We start from the raw sequence: 24,744 nt of genomic DNA, 5'->3' as shown, positions 1-24,744 counted from the left end.
GACATCGTAGTACACAAAGACAACCGCACACACACACACACACGTATGCAGAGTAATGCATATGTTAATTAATTTGACTTAGCCATTCCAGTGACACACATAGTGTATACATATATCAAAGCATCATGTTGTATATTATAAATATATAAAATTTTATTTGTCAATTAAAGAAGAAAAGACAACAACAGAGACTAGGTGCGGTGGCTTACACCTGTAATCCCAACACTTTGGGAGGCTGAGGTGGGTGGATGCCTTGAGACTAAGAGTTTGAGACCAGCCTGACATAGTCTGGTCAGGTTTCAACATGGTGAAACCCCGTCTCTACAAAAAATATAAAAATTAGCCAGCACTTGCCTGTAGTACCAGCTACTTAGGAGGCTGAGATGGGAGGATCTCTTGAGCCTGGGGAGGTCAAGGCTGCAGTGAGCCATGATCGCACCACTGCACTCCAGCCTGGGCGACAGAGTAAGACCCTACCTAAACAAAACAAGACAAAAAACAGACAACAACAGAACTCCCCTTTCATGGAGCCCAAGTGCTGGTGGGCTGTTGCATGCTTACCGGACACCACTGCTGTAACTAACTTCCATGCATGAGCTCATTTAATCCTCACTATAAGGTATTGTACTACTGCGTCCATTTTACAGATGAGGAAGCCTGAGGCCCTGAGAATTTAGGCAACTAGCTTCCTAATGACAAGGACTACCATTCATTGAGTGCTTACACTACTGTCAGACACTGGGTGGAGCATTTTGCATTCATTATGTGGGCAGCATGGGGGGGTGACAGGTCTGAGGAAGGACAGGTATCATTTCAGCTCTAGCTCACCGTGTGGCCTTGCATGACTTCTTCCATGTGTCTTAAAGGGACGCACTCTTAGGTGGCTCAGTCTTATGAAATATCTGAAATTTTCAGGCTAAGTGAGTTCCTCTGCCTCCCTGAAACCTGACAGGGAAGGCAGAGGAGACAGGGTCGGGTCCTGAGGACCAGCAGTGGGTGCTGGGGAGCCGGGGTGGATGCGAGGGTGAGGGGCACCTCCCGACACAGCCAGATCAGCCGGGGGCAGCGCCGCCGAATAACTGCAGGCTCTACGTGCTTCCCAGGTGGAGCCCAAGTGGCCCTGGGCTCCTCATGGTTCCAGGGCGACCACGTTTCAGGGCCCACAAGTGATGGAAATTGGGGGAATATTATCTGCAGACTTTGTGCTGAAAATACATACCATGGGGTGCGGGAAGATTAACACCTGCGGTCTGTGGGAAACCATGGGCCTGGGGCCGAGCGTCCTGAATTCCAGTCCCCCACTTCCCAGGGTGGGCTGTGCTGCCTTGGTCAAGGCTCGGGACTCAGTTTCCCTATCCGTGACCGTGAGAGTTCTGACTCCCAGCCAGGCCCTCAGCGGGACAGCAGGGCCGCGGCTGCTCTCTATTCCTCCCCCTTCTCCGGCCCGGGCCGTGGTGGTGGCGGCCCGGGAGGCCCCAGCGGGCTCCGGCGCCCCCTGCCGGCCGAGAAGGGCCATGCCGCGCCTGCGCCCGCGCGCCTAGAGGCGCTGGGAGGAGACCTGGGAGGGCGCAGGCCGCCGCCCCGGCCGGGCCACGCTGGGGGCACGATGATGTCAGCAGGGGAAAGGAAATGAGTCATCACTCCCTGGGACTGTGGGGCGGTCAGGAGCGAGTGTGGAGACGCGGCCACAGGAACCCAGGACAATGGCGGGAAGTAAGAGGAATGTGGGCTTGGCTGCAGCCGCGCGCCCCTGACCCCTGACCCCACGGCGGGGAGGAGGCTGGGGCGCAGGGCGGGCCCCGAGGGGTCGGACGGCGGCCAGAACTCGGGCGGGGTCGGATTGGGACGGGGCGGCTGGAAGAGGATGGGGACGCAGCCAAGCCCAGGGTGCCCGGCCTAAACAACAACCCGGGCCGTCTTTCTCACCAGGGATGTTTCCAAAACTTCAGCGGACCCCTCGGCAGTTCCTCCACTTCCCTTAAACTCTACGGAACCTTGGAATAATCCCGGGGGCTGATTAAAACCGGGATCCCCCGGCCCTACCCCGGAGATTCTGATTCAATAGGCCAAAACTGGGCCTCCATGAATTTGCATTTCTTAATTATTCTTTTTTATTGAGATGGGGTCTAACTATGTTGCCCAGGCTGGTCTCAAACTCCTAGACTCAAGCAATCCTCCCGCCTCAACCCCGCAAGGTGCTGGGATTACAGGCATGAGCCAGGATCCCAGCCAGAATTTGCATTTTTAACAAACTCCTAGTAGGGGGTGCTGGGCCAGGGTCCTCAGACCACTCTGAGTAGTGCCACCTTAGAACGAAGTCCAGCTACTTCGCGAGCCTAGGACCGTCCTCTGTCATGTGGTTCCTCCAGTCTCACCTGTCCCCACCTCCTACCCTTCATCAGTGTATTAGCAAGACCCAACTATCTGCATGTTGCGGTTCTCTCTGTGTGTTTGCACAGGCTATTTCCTTCGAGTGAAATGCCTTCTCTTCACTACACTGCTGCTCAAACTGTCTGACTTCTACCTGCCCTTTAAAATATTGTCCATGGATGTGTCAAAGAGTATAATCAACAGAGTGAAAAAAGGAACCTATAGAATGGTAGAAAATATTTTCAAATCATAGATCTGATAAGGAATCGATATCCGTAGTGTATAAAGAACTACAACTAGACCACAAAAAAATCAATCCTGATTCAAAAATGGGCAAGGACTTGAATAGACATTTCTCCAAAGAAAATAAACAAGTGGCCAATAAGCACTTGGGAAGATGTTCAACATCACTAATCATTAGGGAAATGCAAAACTACTGAGGCCCCCACCATCCTGACTCTCTCTCCTTCCTTCCTTTAGAGGATGTGGCCTTCCAGATCAACCTCAACCCTACTCAGGGAGCTGCTCAGCTTCCTCGAGGGCCTGGAGTAGATGGCTTCCATCTTCTCTTTTGCCACCTGTGGAGGTTTTTAAGAGCAAACAGAAATTCAAGTGAATTGTCCTCCTACAGTTACGAAACTATTACAGCTACTTCTGATTATCCATTCAGGTTAAATCAGGCATCATTTCAGTCACCTCCAGGTATTAATGTGTATGATATAAATTAGAAAGTCAAGTCCTCCTAGGAGATGACACTTCTGTACAATCCTATTACATTTGCCATCTCTGTCTTCCTGTACTGCGTTGCTGTACTGTTTTATGTTGGTTACAGGAACCTATATCAGGGTAGTCCTAAACTTCCCCTGATTGGCTTTGTCATTACTCTTGTTGCCATCTTTTGCGATTGGCGAGCACTTCAAAAGCTCGCTTGGGCAAAAGCTCTCGCAGATATTAAAATAACTACTGGTCAAAATATTGTTCAGGAACTTCTGCTTGTAAGAAATCATGATGATGCGTTATTTTGGCTCTGTGACCAGCATGGGATTCCTAAATGTATCTGTGATCTTTGTCTTTCTGAATATGATACTTTGGAGGGGAAATGCTTGGTGTGTGTACAAGTATGAGGAGGCCAACTTACACAATCCATGAAATACTTCTGCTCCTCATAGCCAAGGAGGTATTCCACCTCCTGCTGGAATGTAATTAAAGGGAGAAATACACTGTATTAAATATATGTCTATATCATGACTCGTTGCCAACATCTTGAGGCACATTATTTGTTTCCAATAAAAGTAATGTGTGTTTTTTTTTTTTTAAGCCACACAATGAGATATCACCTCACAGCCATCAGAATCGCTACTGTAAAACAAAAACAGAAAATAACAAGTGTGGACAAGAATGTGAAGAAATTGAAACCCTTGTGCAGTTGGAGGGAATGTAAAATGGTCCAGCCACTGTGGAAAACAGTGTCTTCATCTCTTTCCTGTTGCTATAACTGAACACCCGAGACTGGGTAAATTATAAAGAAAAGAATTTATTTCTTATAGTTCTGGAGGCTGGGAAGTCCTAGGTCAAGGGACTGCATCTGCTTGGCCTCTGGGGAAGGCCTCATGTCATAACATGGCAGAAGGCATCACGTGGGAAAGGGGTGCACTGAGAGCCAAACTGCCGTTAATAAACTCAGGCTGGGCACAGCGGCTCACGCCTGTAATCCCAGCACTTTGGGGGCGTCAAGGCTTGCAGATCGCTGAGGCCAGGAGTTCGAGACCATCCTGGCCAACGTGGTGAAACCTTGTCTCTACTAAAAATACAAAAATTAGCCAGGGGTGGTGGCAGGTGCCTGTAATCTCAGCTACTTGGGAGGCTGAGGAAGGAGGATCATTTGAACCCTGGAGGCAGAGACTGCAGTGAGCCAAGACTGTGCCACTGCACTCCAGCCTGGGTGACAGAGTGAGACTCTGTCTCAAATAATATAATATAATATAATATAATATAATATAATATAATATAATATAATATAATACAATACAGCACAAAGAATACTAAACAGACCTCTGTACTTGCCCACACAGGTTTAACAAATGTCAACATTTTGCCATATTTGCTTTCTATTTCTCTTTTTTGGAAAAAAACAAAACAAAAAAACCCCCCAAAACTCTGATAAATCTAAAGCCCTCCCATTTTCCTTTGTATAGGTAACCAGTGTCCCAAGTTAGTGTAGATTCTTCTTGACCATATATATATACACATACATACGTACACATTTACTACAGAGGTATATACATATATAAAATATGGGGGCCCAGGAAGCGATCCTCCTGCCTCAGCCTCTGAAGTAGCTGAGATTACAGGTATAAGCTACCATGCCTGGCTAATTTTTGTATTTTTAGTAGAGATGGAGTTTCACCATGTTGGCCAGGCTAGTCTCGAATTCCTGGGCTCAAGTGATCCATGCACCTCAGCTTCCCAAAGTGTTGGGATTACATACACACATATAACACCTATATTAACAATATATGTACATATATACTATCATACTGTGTAAATCTCTTTGAAATTTGCTTTTTCACTCATTTTTGAGATTTACCCGTGTCAGTACATTGTAGATCTGATTCGTTAATTTAAAATGCTCTATAGTTTCCCATTGTTTGAATAAAACTGTTTGTTTGTTCCCTTCCTAATGGACTGTTGGTTGTTTCCATTTTTGTTATTACACAGCACTGCAGTGAAAATTCTTGTATCGATGTGTGGGCGTTTTTTCCTTTTGAGACAGGGTATTGCTCTGTCACCCAGGCTGGAGTGCACTGGCACAATCACAGCTCACTGAAGCCTCAACATCCTAGGTTCAAGCAATCCTCCCACCTCAGCCTCCCAAGTAGCTGAGACTACAGGCGCATGCCACCATACCCAGCTAAATTTTAAATTTTTTGTAGAGACAGGGGTCTTGCCATGTTGACCAGGAGGATGGTCTCAAACTCCTGGGCTCAAGTGATCCACCCGCCTCAGCCTCCCAAAGTGCTGGGATTACAGGCGTGAGCCACCGAGCCCGGCCTGTTTTGCTAGGCATATGGTTGCTAGATCACAGTGCATGCACATCTTCGACTTTTAGTAGCTATCGCTAAATTCCCCAAAGTTGATCTGAAACCAGTGGGGCGTGTCAGCAATGCTCCTAGCGTGCACACACCAGGCCGGGCTGTGACAGCCCTCGGGCTGGGCCCCAACCCCACTTCGAGATCCGAGCCGGGGCCGGGAGCAAGCAGAGGCCAAGCAATGGGAGTGGGCACCCCCACCTGCAAGGACAAGGCGAGCACCTTCCTGGTCCCCCAAAAGTGCAGAGAGGCCCGGGTCCACAGTCTGGACTTGGGCGGCTGCTGCCGCTCTCAGCTCCCGCCTGCTACGTGGAGCGTGATGCCCGGGCCGCACCCCTCGCGGCCTGGGGCAGGAGCTCCTGGTCCTCGCAGGGCCAGGGCCGGGGCCGGGTCTGGGTTTGAGGCAGAGGCGTCGTCTCCGCGAACCTACCCCCGTGGCCGCGGCACTCAGGAGTGGCCCGGAGTTCCCCTCGCCCGGTTCGCGGCACGGCCCGGGGCGGGGCGCCTCCGGGAGCGGATCGTGGGCCCGGGCCCAGCCTTTGGGAGTGTCAGGCCCGCGGTCACCCGGATGCGGGGCGGACCCCAGGGACGCGGCCCCGGGCGGCCCTGCGCAGAGTCTCCTCCGGAGGCGCAGGAACTCCGCACCCTTGGTAGGGCAGACGCCGCTCTCCCTTCCGGCGCTGGGCCCGGGAATGAGGCCCCAGCTTCGCCTCCTCCCAGCGGCCTCCCGGCAGCAGCAGCGGGAGAGAGCGGCGACGCGGGGCCAGGGTCCTGAGCCCCGGAGGCTCGGGCCTGGGGGCACGTCTCGCCCGGCCGCGCGAGGGTGGGAGCGGCGCAGTCAGTTGCCTCGGGGACGCGAGCACAGTGTACCGTCGCCACTGCTGCTCCGGCAGCCGCTCCTGCCACCGCCGCCCGCGCCCCAGCGCTGCGGACGGCCCGCCGCTGCCATGAGCATATTAAATTAATACGTTAATATTAACACTACAGGTAGCCTCAAATTGGTTCATATCAGGTTTTGTCACAAAGTAAGTTTAAACCAGAACGGGCTGGGTGGCTCACGCCTGTCATCCCGGCACTTTGGGAGGCCCAGGCGGCAGATCACCTGAGGTCGGGAGTTCGAGACCAGCCTGGCCAACATAGCAAAACCCCTTCTCTACTAAATATACAAAAATTAGCCAGGTGTGGTGGAGGTTGCCAGGAGACTGAGGCAAGAGAATCTCTTGAACCCGGGAGGTAGAGAATGCAGTGAGCCGAGATCTCGCCACTGCACTCCAGCTGGGCAACAGAGCGAGACTCGGCTCATAAATAAATAAATAAATAAATAAATAAATAAATAAGGGAGTTTAAACCAAATTTAGGGGAGCAAACTTAGTTTTCAGAGTTTTTCATTTTGGAATTGCAAATAAAGGATTTTAAGCTTCTACCAATTTATATTCCCACCAGCCACTTATGACTTCTCATTTCCCCATATCTTTGCCAATATGGTGGTATTAGGCTTTTTAATTTTTGCCAATCTGATGAGTGTGAAATGAAGTCTTTATTTTGATTTGAATTATCATAATTACTAGTGAGGTTGAGCATTTTTCATTTGTTTATGACAATTCTGGTTTCCTCTTCTGTGAATTTCCTGTTTCTCTTAAATTGTTCTTCTTTTATTGATGTATTCTGGACACAAACAAGTTGTAATGAATTGCCAATATCTTGCCTTTTCATATTTATGATTTCATCATAAAGAAGTTTAAAATTTCAAGGTAGTCAAATTCATCAACATTTTCCTTCATAAATTACGTCCTTCTTATCTTATTTAAGAAACCCACCCCTTTTCAAGTTCATGGTTGTATTTGCTTGCAGATTTTTTTTAAGTTTTAAAATTTGGCTTTTTATATTTAGTTTTAAAAAATATATCCGGAGTCTGTCTTTGTGTACAATGTGAGGAAGGAATCTAGTTTTATATTTTGCATCTGTTAGCCAGTTGTTCCGGTATCATGTACAAATTGATGTCTTCTTTTCCCGCTGATGTGTAGTAAAACCGCCTCTGTCACAGTCCAAGTTCCCATCAATATGTGGCCCATCTCTGGGTCCTCTGTTCAGCCCCATGGTCTCTTTGTCTGTCTTGCTAATAATAATTCTTTATTATGGTAGGACAAGCCCCTCCCATCTTATTTCTCACTTTCTTCAATAGTGTCCTAGCTAGTCTTGACCCTTTAGTCCTTTATTATATAATTTTTTTAAAAACTTGTCTATTTCCATAGAAAAACTAGTTGGACTTTTTTTTTTTTTTTTTTTTTTTGGAGACAGAGTCTCCCTCTGTCGCCCAGGCTAGAGTGCAATAGCGTGATCTCAGCTCACTGCAACCTCCGCCTCCCAGGTTCAAGCGATTCTCCTGCCTCAGCCTCCCAAGTAACTGGGATTACAGGCATGTACCACCACGCCCAGCTAATTTTTGTATTTTTAGCAGGGATGAGGTTTTGCCATGTTGGCCCACCTGGCTGGTCTCAAACTCCTGACCTCAGGTGATCCGCCTGCCTCAGCCTCCCAAAGTGCTGCGATTACAGGCATGAGCCACCACGCCTGGCCAAGACTTTTTTTTTTAAAACAAACTCTCAGATCACAAAAAACTGGTTGGATTTTGATGAGTATTGTCTTTGCGTCACAATTTCCCTGTTAATAAGGAGGGATGAAAATACTTCTTTTATTTTTTGACACATAGTCTGGCCCTGTCGCCCAGGCTGGAACACAGTGGTGAAATAATGGCTCACTGCAGCCTCAACCTCCCGGGCTCAAGCAATCCTCCCACCTCAGCCTCCTGAGTAGCTGGGACCACAGGCATGCGCCACCATGCCTGGCTAATTTTTGTATTTTTTGTTGTGACAGTGTTTCGCCCAGGCTGACCTCAAACTCTTGAGCCCAAGCGATCCACCTACCTCAGCCTCCCACAGTGCTGGGATTATAAGCATGAGCCACCGTACCCGGCCTGAAAATACTTTTTCTTTTCCCTCAAAGGAGAGAGGGCAGTCACACCCCACTTATTCTGAGGTTACATTTCAGCAAACTCCAAACTCTGGAAAACAAGAGAAAATAAGAATAAGGTCAAAACAGCCTCTGATAAGCTCTAGACACCTCAGAGCCTATGTGCTAAATCACACCCACTTTTGTCACAAGTGGTCTTCTCAGGCCTCCCTCAGAACCTGTTTATGTTAGTCACTGTTCTAGGAAACTTGATGGTCTGATTTCCTAGCCTACAGCAGATTTAAGGCAGCTGCAACTTAGAAGAAACATGGAGGAAAACATGCTGATAACTAACATCTGACAGAGATAGAAAAGTCCAACTACTTATGAAAACCAGCTGCAGGAACATGAGAGGGCAGCAGAGCAGGGCTGCTCACTTCTGAAACCTTTGGAGGCCCCACTGCACATATGATGGACAGAAGGCAGCTCTGTTCCACACAGTCATTCAGGAGCCAGGAGTTAACCCCTCCTTGTGGGTTCCGGGGCTGCTCTGGCTGTGGACATTCTAGGCAGAGTGAGAAGGTACAGTGAAGAAGTTCAAGTCCAGCATTTCCTCTTAGGCAAGTGACGGGGAAGATGCACCCACCTACTGCAATTTCATCCCATTGCTGAGAGGTTGGCACTAGGCCCTACCCAGCTGCACAAGGACTGCGAGATGTAGTCTTTGCTGGGCATATAAGGCCTTCTAGAGCATCGTAGTGATATAGGAGTTAAGAAGAAATTTCTAGCCGGACATGGTGGCTCATGCCTGTAATCCTAACACTTTGGGAGGTCGAGGAGGGTGGATCATGAGGTCAAGAGATCGAGACCATCCTGGGCAACATGGTGAAACCCTGTCTCTACTAAAAGTACAAAAATAGCTGGGCATGGTGGCGCGTGCCTGTAGTTCCAGCTACTTGGGAGGCTGAGGCAAGAGAATCGCTTGAACCCAGGAGGCGAAGGTTGCAGTGAGCCAAGATCGCACCACTGCACTCCAGCCTGGCAACAGAGCGAGACTCTGTCTCAAAAAATAAAATAAAATAAAATAGAATAAAAGTAAAAGAAATTTCTTAGGCAGAGAATGAGGGCAAGGATGTCCTCGGTAAGGTTTTCTTTTTAATCAAAAGCAGCCCCCAGATCATTTCTTTTACTAACAAAGAGCAGCCTGTAAAATCGAGCTGCAGACGTAGATAAGCAAGCTGGAAACTTGCACGGGTGAATGCTGGCAGCTGTGCCTACAGGAAAATGCTACCTGGGGGCCAAAATGTCATGTTCAACTTTTCTTCCCTTTTCTTTGTCAACCACATGTACAGTAAGGAACAGACAACATGGCGCCGGCCAGATAGAGACTCCAACTGCATAATAAAAGATTAGGGTGGAATGGCCAGCTTTTTCACGCACTATGCAAACGTCACACCTGGCCCAACCAATCGCTCAGGCCCTATGTAAATCAGACACCACCTTCTCAATTTTGTCTGTAAAACCCCGCGCACCCCCACCCCCGTGCTTTTCACCACAAAACCGGAAGATCCACTCGGGAGCCTCTCTCTCTGCAGGAAAGAAAGCTATTCTCTTTCTTTCGCCTGTTTAACCTCCACTCTTCAACTCACTTCTTGTGTGTCCGTGTCTTCAATTTCCCTGGCGTGAGACAAGAAACCTCGAGTATTTGCCCCAGATAGTGACGCCGCTTCAGCAGGACCTCAGCTTTGACTCTGAGTGACATGGGAGCCATCGGAGAGCTCTGAGTCCAGCCGTGACCTGATGTGATTTGTAAATGATCCCTCAGGTTGCTGTGTTGAGAAGGGGGAGAGGGTGCAGGTGGGGGCAGGGGCAAAAACAGGGACCCCCGTTGGGATAACCTGCTCTCTGAAGCTTTCCTGGCCCCTCCTCCCCTCAGGTGGAGCTGACCTCTTCCTCTGTTGTTCTCTAGGCTTCCACAACATTTCCCATAATTTAAACACTGACCGTTTACTTGTCTGTCTTCCTCCAGGTCAATATATCCACAACACCTGACCCAGAACAGGTGCTTGGCAAAGTATGTTTCCAGCATGTTCGATACAACTGAAATAACAGCTAGAACCCAGTATGCTTGTCAATGATCTTTTTTAAAAATGTATTTATTTTTTACAGACAGGGTCTTGTTTTGTTACCAGGCTGGTACAGTGGTGCCATCATAGCTCATTGTAACCTTGAACCCTCTTGAGGCTCAAGAGATCCTCCTGCCTCAGCCTCCCAAGTAACTAGGACTACAGACCATGCCACTATGCAGAGCAAATTTTAAAATCTTTTGTAGAGACAGGGTTTCGCTATGTTTCCCAAGCTGGTCTAGACCCCCTGGCATCAAGCAGCCCTCCCGCTGTGGCTTCCCAAAGTGCTGGGATTATGGGCATGTGCCACCGTGCCTGGCCAGGGATCCTTAACTGCAGGAAACAGAAACTAACTCTGGTTGTCTTTAAATAAAAAAGAAAACTTGGGAGATGCCCAAAACCCACAGGAAGTTTGGAGAACTAGGTCTGGACAAAGAACAGGAAGTAGCAGAGAGGTTCTTGGCAGTCAGGCTCTGTGTGGCTGTGGTGAACAAGTCAACTGCCTCTCCCACCTTGTTTCAAAGTCCTGGGAAGGGCTGTGACTGGAAGGGCTGGGGTCAGGTGTCGACGCTTTGGTCTCACTGGGGCAGGGAGAGGAAGAACTGGGGCAGGGAAAACCTTCAGAGACCCCTTTGGTTTCCATGATGGGAGGGCAAGGCTCCCTGATTTTGTGTCTCACCAAGACTGTGCTGGCAGGAGGCAGGCAATGGGAAGCAAGAGCAGAGAGCTGTGAGGGGGCCCAGTGCCAGCAAATGTCCATGACAATTTCCCAGGGCTGGAAAAGCACAGAGGCACGAGCTGGGAACTGGGAACTGGGGACTGTATAGGAGATGAGTCTTCCTTGTCTTTGCCTCCCCAGGGCTTAGCACAGCACCTAGTACTCAGATGCTCACCTGATGCTTATCCCATGAGTGGATGGATGGAGGGATGAGCTACAAAAACCCAAGGGCTGTGAGTATTACTCCTTCCTTCCTTCCTTCCTTCCTTCCTAGCCAGAGTCTTTCTGTGTAACCCAGGCTGGAGTGCAGTAGCATGATCCTGGCTCACTGCAACCTCTGCCTCCTGGGCTCAAACAATCCTCCCACCTCAGCCTCCTGGGTAGCTGGGACTACAGGCACATACCACCATGCTCAGCTAATTTTTTTTTTTTTTTTTTAATTTTTAGTAGAGGCAGGGTCTCACTGTATTGCCCAGGCTGAATATTTCTAGACAATTGATTTTATGAATCAAAAGGAGATGAGATGGCAGCAGCCTCAATGAAGAGATGATTGCAAAAAAGAAAAAAAGACTTACCTCAGGGGACAAATTGTAGCACTGTTTCCAAAGGCCCCATTCATCTAGCTCTGAGAAGGATTAACATTTATTTAAATAAATTGGCCCCATGCAGTTTGGGCTGATTATGTTGGACACACTGGAGGGATTGGGCAGCGGGAGGTGGGCCAGCCTCCAGATTCTCTCAGGAAGCCATGGATCTGGCCCTGACATCCCATCCAGGAGTGGGCTCCAGCAGTCTGGGGAAGAACCAAGCAGGACGTTTTGACTACACGTGCCAAGAAGCCAGCATCTTCCAAGGAAATCCGCTGGGCTGGGCACCAACGAGTGTCACAATCCATGCATAGTGAGTTGAGGGGTTGGCCTTAGAACCTGCCTGGAGGTCATACAGCCCAGAGGTTTCCAAATGTGCTCTTGGAGCCTGTGAAGTCACAGAAGTGTCACAGGTGCATCCAGAAGTGAAGATAAGGAGGCAACCCCTGAGCTCCTCATCCCAGTTGCCTTCGACCAGAGCAGCAACACACTTTCCGGTTTTTCAAGGGAGATTCTTTTGAATAAAGAGTTCTGTGGGCCAGGTGCACCTGTAATCCCAGTACGCTGGGGAGGCCAAGGTGGGAGGATCACTTGAGACCAGCCTGGGCAACACAGCAAGACCCCGTCTCGAAAGAAAGAAAGAGAGAGAGAGAGAGAGACAGAGGGAGGGAGGGAAGAAGGAAGGAGAGAAAAGAGTTCTGTGTACAAAAAAAAAAAAAAGTTTGGGATCTGCTTCAGTGTTTTCAGGAATATAGGTGGGAAGGACACAGAATTACTAGTTATGTGACCTTATTAAGCCTTGGTTTCCCCACCTATAAAATGTGGATAACATCAGAGGATTGTAGGCTGGTGCAGTGGCTCATGCCTGTAATCCCAACACTTTGGGAGGCCGAGGCAGGCGGATCACCTGAGGTCGGGAGTTTGAGACCAGTCTCACCAACATGGAGAAACCCCATCTCTACTAAAAATATAAAATTAGTCGGGCGTGGTGGGTGGCGCGTGCCTGTAATCCCAGCTACTTGGGAGGCTGAGGCAGGAGAATAGCTTGAACCCGGGAGGCAGAGGTTGCGGTGAGCCAAGATCACCCCACTGCACTCCAGCCTGGGCAACAAGAGTGAAACTCTGTCTAAAAAAACAAAAACAAAAACACTCAGAGGATTGTGGTGAGATTAAATGGGATAATGTATGTGGCAGGATATTATTTTGAGACACTCATTGATGTTCGTTTTTCTTCCTGTATTTTCCCATTTCCTTTCCCGCGTTCAAGCAGCATCGAGGGCAGGGGCAGAGTGAGTAGTACCCTAAAACTCTTTCTTAAAGGCCTGAACCCTTAGGGAACTGAGCTGTGTCTAGAAGCGAGAAAAAGTGAAGAGAAGATTTGTGCAAATGCTCAAGGCACCTTGGCCGGAAGTAGAGGGGAGACCAGACCCCACACTCCTCCAGAACCAGCAGGGTCTCCTGTCCCAGAAAGGAATGACAGATGGCAAGAGATCTGTGGCCCTGGAGCAGTTCTCGGGGAGGTAGTGAGATCCTCTAGGCTGACCACGTTGAAGTAACAAGAAAACATTGGCCCTGAAGGGGCTCTGGGGGTGCAGCAAGGACAGCGTCAGAGTGATGGACAGTTTTCTGAGGACCAAATCCTACCACGTGATGTTGCACAAAGACCTCGGAACTAGGACATAAATCCTGGAAGAAGTTACATATTTAGGCCAGGTGGGGTGGTAATCCTAGCGGCATCTGAGGCAGGTGGATTGTTTGGGCCTAGGAGTTTGAGACCAGCCTGAGCAAGATGGTGAAACCCCATCTCTACTAAAAATACAAAAATTAGCTGGGTACAGTGGCATGAACCTGTCATCCCAGCTACTTGGGAGGCTGCGGCCGGAGAAATGCTTGAACCCTGGAGGTGGAGGTTGCAGTGAGCCGAGATGGAACCACTGCACTCCAGCCTGGGCGCCAGAGTGAAATTCTGTCTCCAAAAAATAAAGAAAGAAAGAAGTTACATATTTTTCCCCACCAGCCTAATGGCAAAGGAACTCCGAATCAGAAATGGGGCACAGGTACAGAAAAACAAGAAAGTTGTTCTGCTTGCCCACTGGAGCTGTCCCGGCACTAAGTGAAGGCCTGCCATGTGTGTCTAAGGCCTGGAGCCAGCCCAGAGGCTGCACCTGCATCACTCAGCCCTCTCCCTGCTCGTCTATGTGCCTCTTCAGTCCAATGCTTCCTCCTTCCCAGGCCCCATCTGTTCCGTAGTTTTCTCTTAACCTGGCTTCCTGGGAAGGGCTGCAGCCATGTTTGAGGAGCCCAGTAAAACACCCCCAAGGGCTGTTGCCTTCTTCCTCCGGGCTAACTGAATTCTTGCAGGGGCTGGGAAGAGGTGGGTGGGAGGACAGGGCAGGCTGATCTGGAGAGTCTGGCTTCCTGGGCCCCAGCCCAGCCCTCGGCAGAGCAATGTGACCTGATCCCACACTTGGCCAAGGCAGCCGCAGACATTTGCAAAGTGACAAAAGGAGAAGAGGGACCTAAGAAGAAAACAGCATTTGCACAGCACATGGAAGTGCCTGGAAATGTTTTCTGGACACATTATTCTTCTCTAGGGTGATTTTCAAGGCCAACCAAGCCTGGAGACTAAAGCTTCCAGAGGTGAGTCACTGGCCCAATGTGGCCACAGCGGCTTCCTCTCTGCAGTGTGTGTGTGAGTGAAACTGCCTTTGCAAAGACTGTAACATTGAGAAAATTATGGCAGTGAAAGAGATTTAATCTAACCCACCCCCATCTTGCATTTGCCTTAATCATTCCTGGGCTTAGGCTAAGCTAACTTTGGGAGACATTTAGATTATCGTTTATTTATTTGTTTGTTTGTTTATTTATTTAGAGGCAGGGTCTCTCTCTGTTGCCCAGGCTGGGGTCCAGTGGTGCAATCTCAGCTCACCGCAACCTCCGCCTCCCAGGTTCAAGTGATTCTCATGCCTCAGCCTCCCAAGTAGCTGAGACAGGTCCGTGCCACTACACTCAGCTAATTTTATTGCATTTTTAGTAGAGATGGGGTTTGCCCTGTTGCCCAGGCTAGTCTCGAATTCCTGGCCTCAAGTGACCCACCCACCTTGGCCTCTGAGTGTGATGGGATTACAGGCATGAACTACAGCACCCTGCCAAGGTTATAGTTTAAATTATACTAGGCCTTCCCCAAAAGTCAACTGCCTTTTAAAGCTGATGAAGGGCCATTAGACTAGGGGGAGAAGAGGAACCTGATTTCTGATAAGGTGTAGCCATTATTCCAGAGGGATCCTGCAGATAACATCACTATTGTAGACTGACCTTTTGAGATATCTTTTCAGATATTTTTGCGTGTCTGACACCCATGGCTCCACCTGGACCTGAAGGCTCCTGTGACCCCACCCAGGAGTGACTCAGTTCAAGACAACAGCTTTGACCCCCTCTGATTTCATCTCCACTCCAACCAATCAGCAGCAAGCACCCATTGCCTGGCCACCCCCACCCTTTACCCAAACTGCCTTTGAGCCTTGGAGGAGATTGGTTTGAGTGTGGCGTGGCTGGCTACAAGTCAATTAAATCCTTTCCTTACTGCTATGGCGTGTTCTTTATTTGTGCAGCAGGAAGGAAGAACCTATCAGTTACATAAGCATGTGTGTATATGAGTATATGTATGTATTGTGTATGTGTGAATGTATGTGTGTATATAGGATGTGTTTGTCTATGTGTGTATAGGAATGTGTGTGTGTGTGTGTGTGTGTCTATTTCAGGACAGGGGCTCTCCCTAGATCTTTAGAGCCAGTAGGACATCATTTAGCAATCCCCCAAATCCAATCACTCCTTTTTAGAGATGTTAAAACCAAGGCCCAAGGGACACGACCTGCCTGAAATCGCACCTTTCTCCAGTGACAAAGGAGGAAGTGGCCTGGGAGTCAGAAATGGTCTCATCTGCACCCCAACTCTTGGCCCTTCTTGCTTGGTAGAGGTCATTCTCTCTTGACAGCACAGCCGCTTGATGAAAATAGAGCAGTTAGCATGTCCAGCACTAGCCCACTCTGAGCCAAGCCCTGTGCTTTCTTTGTACCTGACATAGGTTATGTCATTCAATGTACCCCTCACAGTGATCTCTCAAAATAGACATTTTGATGTACATTTCACAGAGGTGGAAACCGAAGCTGGCCGGGTAAGTTTCATTTCCCACAGCCTGCTGACTTGTTCTATTTATGTAGTCATGATTGACATTTTTGAGGACATACTATGTGCCAGGCACTGTTCTAAGCACTTGGTACATGTTAGCTTCTTTTGTCCTCATCATAGCAGGTACTATGACCACCCTATGTTACAAATCAGGTCCCTAAGGCACAAAGTTTAAGTAATTGCTCAAGGTAAATCAGCAAGTAGAGGTAAGAAATCTAAAGGCAGTGAGGGAGGAGACCAGTGAGACCAGAAGGGAGGAAAGCCCTAGAAGTCTGAGTTAACCGCAGTGGGCAACTGGGGCTCACCCCCACCAGGGACGGCTGTGAGCCTGGGTGAAACACACTTCGAGGGTATTTAGCTGAGGGACTGTGAGTAGCCCCGTTTTTCTAAGAGACGGTTATTTTTTCTCTCTTCTCTTTCTCCTGTTCCCCAGTTTCCCACTTCCTACTCATTCCTTTAGACATGCAAATACAACCTTTTACCTCACCTTTCAGCAGATGTTCTCTACAGGGCAAGTTCATTTAACTTTGTGCTCCAAGATGGATCTCTCCTAGAGAGTTACGTTGATTTGCAAACCAAAGCCTGCCCATCAGGGAACTCTTATCCTCCACCTGGTTGCCTCAGAACTTTCGCTCACCAAGAGGCTGCCTTGAGAGATAACAGCCAATTTCCGTAAGACTCCCTCCCACCTGGGGATTTCTCAGCCTAGTCCTGCTCACGAAGGCTCTAGCAGTCACCTGTTCAACTGCCCAGTAGCTAAGATACCAGAGCTAACGTGCAGACCCCCACTTGCTCACTTCTTCCCCTGCCTTTTAAAAGTGCCTGCTTTCTGCTCCAAAAGTAAAGCAGTATATTTAAAGGCGGGACACCTGTACTCCTTCCCCTAAGCTAGCTTTGGACTAATTTATACCAGGCATTTATTTATTTATTTATTTATTTATTTATTTATTTATTTACTTGACACAGGGTCTGGCTTTGTCACCCAGGCTGGAGTGCAGTAGCAGGATCTCGGCTCACTGCAACCTCTGCCTCCTGGGTTCAAGTGGTCCTCCCACCTCAGCCTCCTAAGTAGCTAAGACCACAGGTGGGGTTGGGTTACCTGGCTAAGTTTTGCATTTTTCTGTAGAAACGGGTTTTCCCCATGTTGCCCAGGCAGGTCTCAAACTCCTGAGCTCAAGCGATCTGCCACCCTCAGCCTCCCAAAGTGCTGGGATTACAGGCATGAGCCACGGCCTCCAGCCTAGGTGACACAGTGAGACCCCATCTCAAAAAAAAAAAAAAAAATTGGACTCCGCAAACTAACCTGCCATTCGGTTACAGGACGAGGAAGTGCCTTGGAACTGCCCCTATGTGAACGAGTGCTGGTTATCCAGGAAATGTCATTAGGCAGAGATGTAGGAAGCCACCTTCCTAAAGGTGCTGTCTGCAGGTGACTTCAGGTGGCCGAGGAGATACAGGCAGGGCAGCATTTGCTACCATGTATTAGCCCTGACACTTGGTTCTCAACAAATGCTTATTTTCTTCCCTTCTCTCTACAGAACATTTTCTTTGGACCCAGATATTCCTGGAAATCAATAAAGCTGGTTTTATTATGTGTATGGCAAAAATGTCATTTGCTTTTATACCACCATATGTTTTTCTTTTTTTTTTTTTTTTGAGACAGGGCCTCACTCTGTCACCCAGGCTGGAGTACAGTGGCACAATCTAGGCTCACTGCAGCCTTGAACTGCTGGGCTCAAATGATCCTCCCACCTCTGCCTCCCGAGTAGCTGGGACTACAGACATGTGCCACCATACTTGGCTATTTTTTGTATTAAAAAAAAAACTGGGCCGGGCGCGGTGGCTCAAGCCTGTAATCCCAGCACTTTGGGAGGCCGAGACGGGTGGATCACGAGGTCAGGAGATCGAGACCATCCTGGCTAACACGGTGAAACCCCATCTCTACTAAAAAATACAAAAAACTAGCCGGGCGAGGTGGCGGGCGCCTGTAGTCCCAGCTACTCAGGAGGCTGAGGCAGGAGAATGGCGTAAACCCGGGAGGTGGAGCTTGCAGTGAGCTGAGATCCGGCCACTGCACCCCAGCCTGGGCGACAGAGCAAGACTCCGTCTCAAAAAAAAAAAAAAAAAACTGGAGGCCTGTCCTGGTGGCTCACACCTGTAATCCCAACACTTTGGGAGGCTGAGGCGGGCAGATCGCCTGAGGTCAGGAGTTCAAGACCAGCCTGGCCAACATGGTCAAACCCCATATCTACTAAAAATACAAAAATTAGCCGGGTGTGGTGGCGCATGCCTGTAATCCTGGCTACTTGGGAGGCTGAGGCAGGAGAATCGCCTGAACCTGGGAGGTGGAGGTTGCATGCAGTGAGCCGAGATTGCACCACTGCACTCCACACTCTAGCCTGGGCAATAGAGTAAGACTCCATTTAAAAAAAAAAAAATTAAAATAATTTTTAAAAACAAATAGGTAGGATCTCACTATGTTGTCCAGGCTAGTCTTAAACTCCTGAGCTCAAGCAATCCACCTGCCTTGGCCTCCAAAGTGCTGGGATTAAAGGTGTGAGGCACCACGCCTGGCCCTGGCTAATTTTTGTATTTTTTGTAGAGACTAGGTTTTTGTCATGTTGCCCAGGCTGGTCTCAAACTCCTGGGCTCCGGCAGTCTGACCACCTCGGCCTCCCAAAGTTCTGGAATTACAGGCATTAGCCAGAAATGTTCATATAAAAAAATCTCCGCCGGGCGCGGTGGCTCAAGCCTGTAATCCCAGCACTTTGGGAGGCCGAGGCGGGTGGATCACGAGGTCAGGAGATCGAGACCATTCTGGCTAACATGGTGAAACCCCGTCTCTACTAAAAATACAAAAAACTAGCCGGGCGTGGTGGCGGGCGCCTGTAGTCCCAGCTACTCGGAGGCTGAGGCAGGAAAATGGCGTGAACCTGGGAGGCGGAGCTTGCAGTGAGCCGAGATCGCGCCACTGCACTCCAGCCTGGGTGACACAGCGCGAGACTCCGTCTCAAAAAAAAAAAAAAAAAAAAAAAAAAATCTCACAAATGAGAAAATCTGCTTTGTCAGGTTGCTACCTAATTATTACTTCCTCAACAAATGTTCATAGCAGCACTATTCACAACAGTCAAAGGGTGGAAGCAACCCAAATGTCCATCAGTGGATGAATGGATAAACCAATTGTGGTCTGTCCATACAATGGAACATTATTTGGCCTTGGAAAGGAATGAAATATTCATACTACCACATGGATGAACCTTGAAAACATTATGCTAAGTGAAAGAAACCAGGCACAGAAGGTCACATACTGTATGACTCTACCTATATGAAATATCCAGAATAGGCAAATCCACAGGAACAGAAAGTAGACTTGTGGTTGCCAGGCTGTAAGGAGAGAGGAATGCAGTGTGACTGTATAATGGGTGTGGCTCTCTTTTGGGGGTGATGGAAACGCTTTGGATCTAGATAGACGTGATAACTGCATATCATTATGAATATACTAAATGCCACTGAATTGTTAACTTTGTTATTTATTTATTTAGAGACAGAGCCTTGCTCTGTCACCCAGGCTGGAGTGCAGCGGCTCAATCTTGGCTCACTGCAACCTCCGCCTCCCGGGTTCTTTCTTTCTTTCTTTTTTTTTTAGGCAGGGTCTCGTTCTGCTACCCAGTCTAGAACACAGCGGCATAATCATAGTTCACTGAGCGTCAACCTCCTGGGCTCAAGTGATCCTCCTGCCTCAGCTTCCCCAGTAACTGGTACTACAGGCATGCACCACCATGCCCAGCTAGTTTTTGTATTTTTAGTAGAGACGGGGTTTTGCCATGTTGGACCGGCTGGTCTTGAACTCCTGACCTCAAGTGATCCTCCTGCCTCAGCCTCCCAAAGTGCTGGGATGACTCGTGAGCCACCATGCCCAGCCGACATAACATTTTTTATTTAATGAAACTTCTACTGTCGAACACTTAAGTTGGCTTGTTTGAAACAGTAGATAATATTGCAGTCCATATCCTTGTAAAAAATATTTGAGCATATGGCAGATGATTTTCTTAGAAAAGTGTCCCAAGGTGGACTTACCGCATGTCCTGATTAATCTCTGTGTCCCCAGATACTCTTTGCAGCCTCCCCTACCTTTCTCTGTGCCCTGGGAGACTGAGCCAGCCCTAAGCATTGAATCACTTACTTCCCCTGGCCACTTTGAATAAGGTTCAGCCATCAAGAGGCAACAGCAAGGGGGACAGGTGACAGGATGGGAGGGGGTATGTATTTGTCCTGCTCCCTCCCTGCTTTGCTGTGGTTCTGGCAGTGGCTGCAGCCCTAGGCCTGTAACTTGGGTGCGGCCGACCCTCTGAACGAACTGTCTGGGGTGCTAATGGAGTCCTGCTGTTGCACAAGCTTCAACTTCCCCTCTTGGTTCCCTTCACCCGGCCCATGTCTCTGTAAATAATAACTTCACTACAACATCTCTTCAAAATCCCAGCTGGGTAGGGAGATTAGAGGGTCTTTCTAGAACACCTGCTAATATGAACAAGTTCTCCTTTGCTGGCCATTTTTTTCAGTGTTCTTGGTTGTCCCAACTTGTCTATGACCTTTAGATTCACTATGTAAAATTCCCCAAAAATATCATATTGGAATTTTTATTATTAATACAATTGCACAAAACTGGCCATGTGCAGTGGCTCATACCTATAATCCCAGCACTTTGGGAGACCGAGGTGGGAGAATCGCTCGAGTACAAGAGTTTGAGACCAGGCTGGGCACAATGGCTCACGCCTTTAATCCTAGCACTTTGGGAGGCCGAGGTGGGCAGATTGGCTGAGCTCAGGAGTTTGAGACTAGCCTGGACAACATGGCAAAATTCCGTCTCTACTAAAAAACAAAAAATTAGTTGGGCATGGTGGTGCACACCTGTAATCCCAGCTACTCGGAGGCTGAGGCATGAGAATTGCTTGAACTGGGGAGCTGGAGGTTGCAATGAGCCAAGATCACACCACTGCACTCCAGCCTGGGGGACAGAGTGAGACTCTTTCCAGAAAAAATAATAATAATAATTTGAGACTAACCTGGGCAACACAGCAAGACACTATCTCTACAAAAAAATTAAAAATACATAAATTAGCTGGGCGTAGCGGCATGCACCTGTAGTCCTAGCTACTTGGGAGGCTGAGGTGGGAGGATCACAGGAGCTCAAGAGTTTGGGGTTACAGTGAGCCATGAGCACACCACTGCACTCCAGCCTGGGCAACACAGCAAGAGGCTGTCTCTAATTTTTTAAAAAATAAAAAAAAAAATGCTATAAAAAATAATCACACAAAACTTATATATTAATTTGGCCAGAACCGGCATCTTTCCATTCACAAGTGTCACATGCCTTTCCACGTATGTAAACTTTATTTAAAACCTCTTAGTTAAGTTTTTGTTGTTTATAGGACATGCACATTTTGTGTCAAGCTTATATCTAGGTATTTTATAAATGACCATGAAAAAATTCACTTTCAAGCATTAAAGAAATGCAAATTATGAGAGAACAATGAGATGGTATTTTTGCCTTTCAAATTGGGATGTAGTTTTACAAACAATACTCAACCTCAGAACGGTGTAGTTTAAAGGGCATTCTCACATGCTTTTGGGAGGATGTGCTTTAGTCTATGAATATTCTGGAGGAAGGTTTGACATTTTGTATAACAAGAATTTAAAATGTTGGCCAGGTGTGGTGGCTCATGCCTGTAATTCCAGCACTTTAGGAGGCTGAGGCAAGACGACTGCTTGAGCCCAGGAGTTCAAAGCCAGCCTGGGCAACATAGCCAGACCACATCTCTATTAAAAATAAATAATAATAAATTTAAAGAAAGAACTTAAAATGTTTATGTCCTTTTAAATGAAATCTTTCCTCTCCAGTTTTCCTGTGCAGATGCTTCATTCAAGCCTGCTTTTAGTTGGAGCTTAAAAACAATGTGAATAAATGTCCTAAATCCATAATTAGTGGCCTAATATGATTTTTTTTTTTTTTAAAGAAGTCCATATCCTTTGGCTTAATGTATAAGGTCAGGGTCCTGGCCAGAAATAGGCCCGAGCATTTAGTTTATAATTAAGGTGATATTTCAAACCAGTGAGGAAATATTCTACTAAAAGAGAAAGGCTGAGCTGGGCATGGTGGCCCATGCCTGTAATCCCAGCACTTTGGGAGGCCGAGGCGGGTGGATCACTTGATGTCAGGAATTCAACACCAGCCTGGTCAACGTGGTGGAAACCCATCTCTACTAAGAATGCAAAACTTACCTGGGCATGGTGGCACGCGTCTATAATCCCAGCTACTGGGAAGGCTGAGCCAGGAGAATCGCTTGAACCTGAGAGGCCGAGGTTGCAGTAAGCAGAGATTGTGCCACTGCACTCCAGCCTGGGAGACAAAAGCAAGACTGTCTGAAAACAAACAAACAAACAAAAAAGAGAGAGAGAAAGGCCGAACAATGACATATGAAAAGTTGAGTATTCAGAAAAAAAATAAGTTTAGATCTTTATCTTCCACTTTATATCAAAATTAGTCCCAGGTGGATTTAAAAGCTAAATGAAGGAGTAAGAGGAAATGGAGGGAGGGAAGGGGCGAAGAGGAGGAGAAAAGAAAAAATATAGATCTGAAATGTCTGTGTGATACTCAGATGGGAGCAGTTTTACAATTAAAAAAAAAAAAACAAAGGGAGAAAGAACAAAGGAAAACATCAAGGCCAGGAGTAGTGGCTCAAGCCTGTAATCCCAGCACTTTGGGAGGCCCAAGGCAGACAGATTGCTTGAGCCCAGGAGTTCAAGACAAGCCTGGGCAACATAGCGACACCTCCTCTCTACAAAAGTTACAAAAATTAGCCGGGCGTAGTGGTGTGCACCTATGGTTCCAGCTACTAAGGAGGCTAACTAAGGTGGGAGGATGGCTTGAGCTGGGAGGCGGAGGTTGCAGGGAGCCAAGATCATGCCACTGTACTCCAGCCTGGGTGACAGAGTGAGACTCTGTCTCAAAAATAAAAAAAGAAAGGAAAAGAAAAATATCAAAAGGTCATCCCACATCAAAACGTCGTGTGGTGTATGAAATATCACCAAAAACAAAATTAGAAGGTAAAATTCTAAGCTTAGAAAAATATTTGCAACACATTTGACAGAACTGATATTTTTTAACTGCTTCTGTACATTAACAAGAGAAAAAATAGAAAATGGAAAAGCAGACCAAAGATATGAATAGGCAACTTACAAAAGGAGTAAGTCAGATGTTCCAATCTAATTTTAAAATGTAGCAGACACGTGGTCTTGGAGACGCAACAAGCAGGGCGGCTGACCAGGCTTTCCGCAGGAAAGGCATTCACCCCTTCTCCAGCTGCGGGGCGGGGCCCCAGGTCCCTCTCTGGAGGGGTCTCCAGGGAGCGGAGCTCTGGGATACCGTTTCCCGGGGCGTGTGGGAGGGGTTGGAGCATTCCCTAGGGCTGAGCCCACTTGCCCTCTAGGGGTTGCCGGTTCCTCCCCCTTTCTTCCCCGCGACAGGGCTGGACTCCGAGGGGCGGGCGCTGACGCTTCCAATGGCACCGCAGCTCGTGGGGAGCTCGGGCGCTGCCTCTCGGGCGGCTTCCCCAGCCCTCGCGGCTCGCGGCCACCGGAGGGCGGTGTTGTCCGGGAGACGCCGGAGCTAGGGGCTCACAAAGGCCCCTTTCTCCTCCGCCGGAGATGAGTCATAGCCCAGGCAGGGTCGGAAGGGCAGCTGCTCCAGGGCGACTGCAGAGCCACGCCTCCGAGTCACCCTGGGCGCCCGCGCCAGCCGTGTCTGCTTCTCCTTGGGTTTGGCAGGCCACAGGCAAAACTGGGTCAGGCCGGTGGCCTAGTTCGCTGGTTCACAGCGTGAACGCCGGCAGGAGGTGACTAGGAAGGGCATCTCGACTTACTGTCTGGCTCATTCATGTGACAAATATCTGAAGAGCCCCTACTAAGTGCCAGGCCCCGTGCCTGACAACCAGTTGCTAGTGAACTCCCAAATCCCGGGTCACCTGAGTTTAGAATGTGTCATCTCAGGACCCTGGGGCTGTGCCTGCCTGGGCAGGTCGCCAAATCACTGATCTTCTTGTCACATCTCAGGTTCAGCTGCCCACATTGCAATACATCCTCTGGCCCCCTGGCATTGGATTCCCTTGTGGTCTAACCCTGCCCCACTCCTCTGACTGGCTGTTACCAGGTGGCCCTTACTTTGGTCCCCACCCTTGCCCTGCAATCCCCTTCCCCACATCCTGCTCCTGTGAGCCCAGGCCTGTCTTCCTATGGCAGCCTGCAGTGACCTTCCACACCCACCCGAGCCCATTCAATCTCCTCTCTGCTTCTGACTCTGCCCTAGGATGTCTGAGGATGCCATTTCTCTTTCCCTCCAAAATTCTTTTTGCTAATAAGGAGGACACTTTTGTCACCCAGTCCAAAGGTGTAAGCTGCTGGGCCTCAGTGGAACGAGAAGCAGCCTGTATAGGCCTGGTCTGCTCAGCTGGATGGAGGAGACCTGGGAGGGAAGGATCTCTCAGAGGAGAGGAGGTCAGCCATGGGCCTGAGCAGCATGAAGACCTCACATCCCGGGAGGGAGGTCAGCAAGGGCATGAGACCAAGGAGGGCACTGAGTCCAGAGTCCAGTGGCCCTTCCTCTCCTTTCTTTTCTTTTCTCTCTCTTTCTTTCTTCTTTTTTTTTTTTTTTTCTTGAGATG

At 48.5% G+C, this 24,744-nt stretch overlaps 1 protein-coding gene and 1 long non-coding RNA gene across 9 annotated transcripts; one reads left to right on the top strand and one right to left on the bottom strand.

The window, feature by feature from the left end:
- The first annotated feature begins 1,574 nt into the window (after positions 1–1,574).
- Positions 1,575–11,485, top strand: LOC105475898 (cuticle collagen 2-like). Of its 5 annotated transcripts, none has more exons than XM_071082549.1 (3): positions 1,575–1,713; positions 3,689–6,484; positions 10,438–10,521. In XM_071082549.1, exon 2 carries the CDS (start codon positions 5,641–5,643, stop codon positions 6,232–6,234), a length of 594 nt encoding a protein of 197 aa, XP_070938650.1. In that variant the 5' UTR covers positions 1,575–1,713; positions 3,689–5,640; the 3' UTR covers positions 6,235–6,484; positions 10,438–10,521. The 5 variants fall into 5 exon arrangements, with proteins under 5 accessions (XP_070938650.1, XP_070938649.1, XP_070938646.1 ...); XM_071082548.1 differs by lacking the exon at positions 1,575–1,713 and adding an exon at positions 2,935–3,072; XM_071082545.1 differs by lacking the exon at positions 1,575–1,713 and adding an exon at positions 11,394–11,483 and having other exon boundaries at positions 3,560–6,484; positions 10,438–10,482.
- Positions 3,507–23,672, bottom strand: LOC139359504 (uncharacterized). 4 transcript variants are annotated; one of them, XR_011615544.1, is made up of 6 exons: positions 23,265–23,672; positions 22,307–22,424; positions 17,331–17,591; positions 10,058–15,841; positions 8,384–8,520; positions 3,507–3,562 (listed from the first exon to the last, which is right to left on the bottom strand). It is a non-coding gene; the product is annotated as an uncharacterized lncRNA (long non-coding RNA). The 4 variants fall into 4 exon arrangements; XR_011615542.1 differs by having other exon boundaries at positions 8,384–15,841; XR_011615543.1 differs by having other exon boundaries at positions 3,507–3,559; positions 8,384–15,841.
- Between the last annotated feature and the right edge of the window lie 1,072 nt (positions 23,673–24,744).

This window comes from Macaca nemestrina, chromosome 17, assembly GCF_043159975.1.
Source record: "Macaca nemestrina isolate mMacNem1 chromosome 17, mMacNem.hap1, whole genome shotgun sequence".
Classification (NCBI taxonomy): domain Eukaryota; kingdom Metazoa; phylum Chordata; class Mammalia; order Primates; family Cercopithecidae; genus Macaca; species Macaca nemestrina.
The sequence above is the reverse complement of the archived record's forward strand: the minus strand, read 5'-3'. Positions and strand labels throughout refer to the sequence as shown.

Coding starts and splice junctions, on each gene's coding strand:
- LOC105475898 (XM_071082546.1), top strand. CDS start 5,641: ATGGGAGTGGGCACCCCCACCTGCAAGGACAAGGCGAGCACCTTCCTG.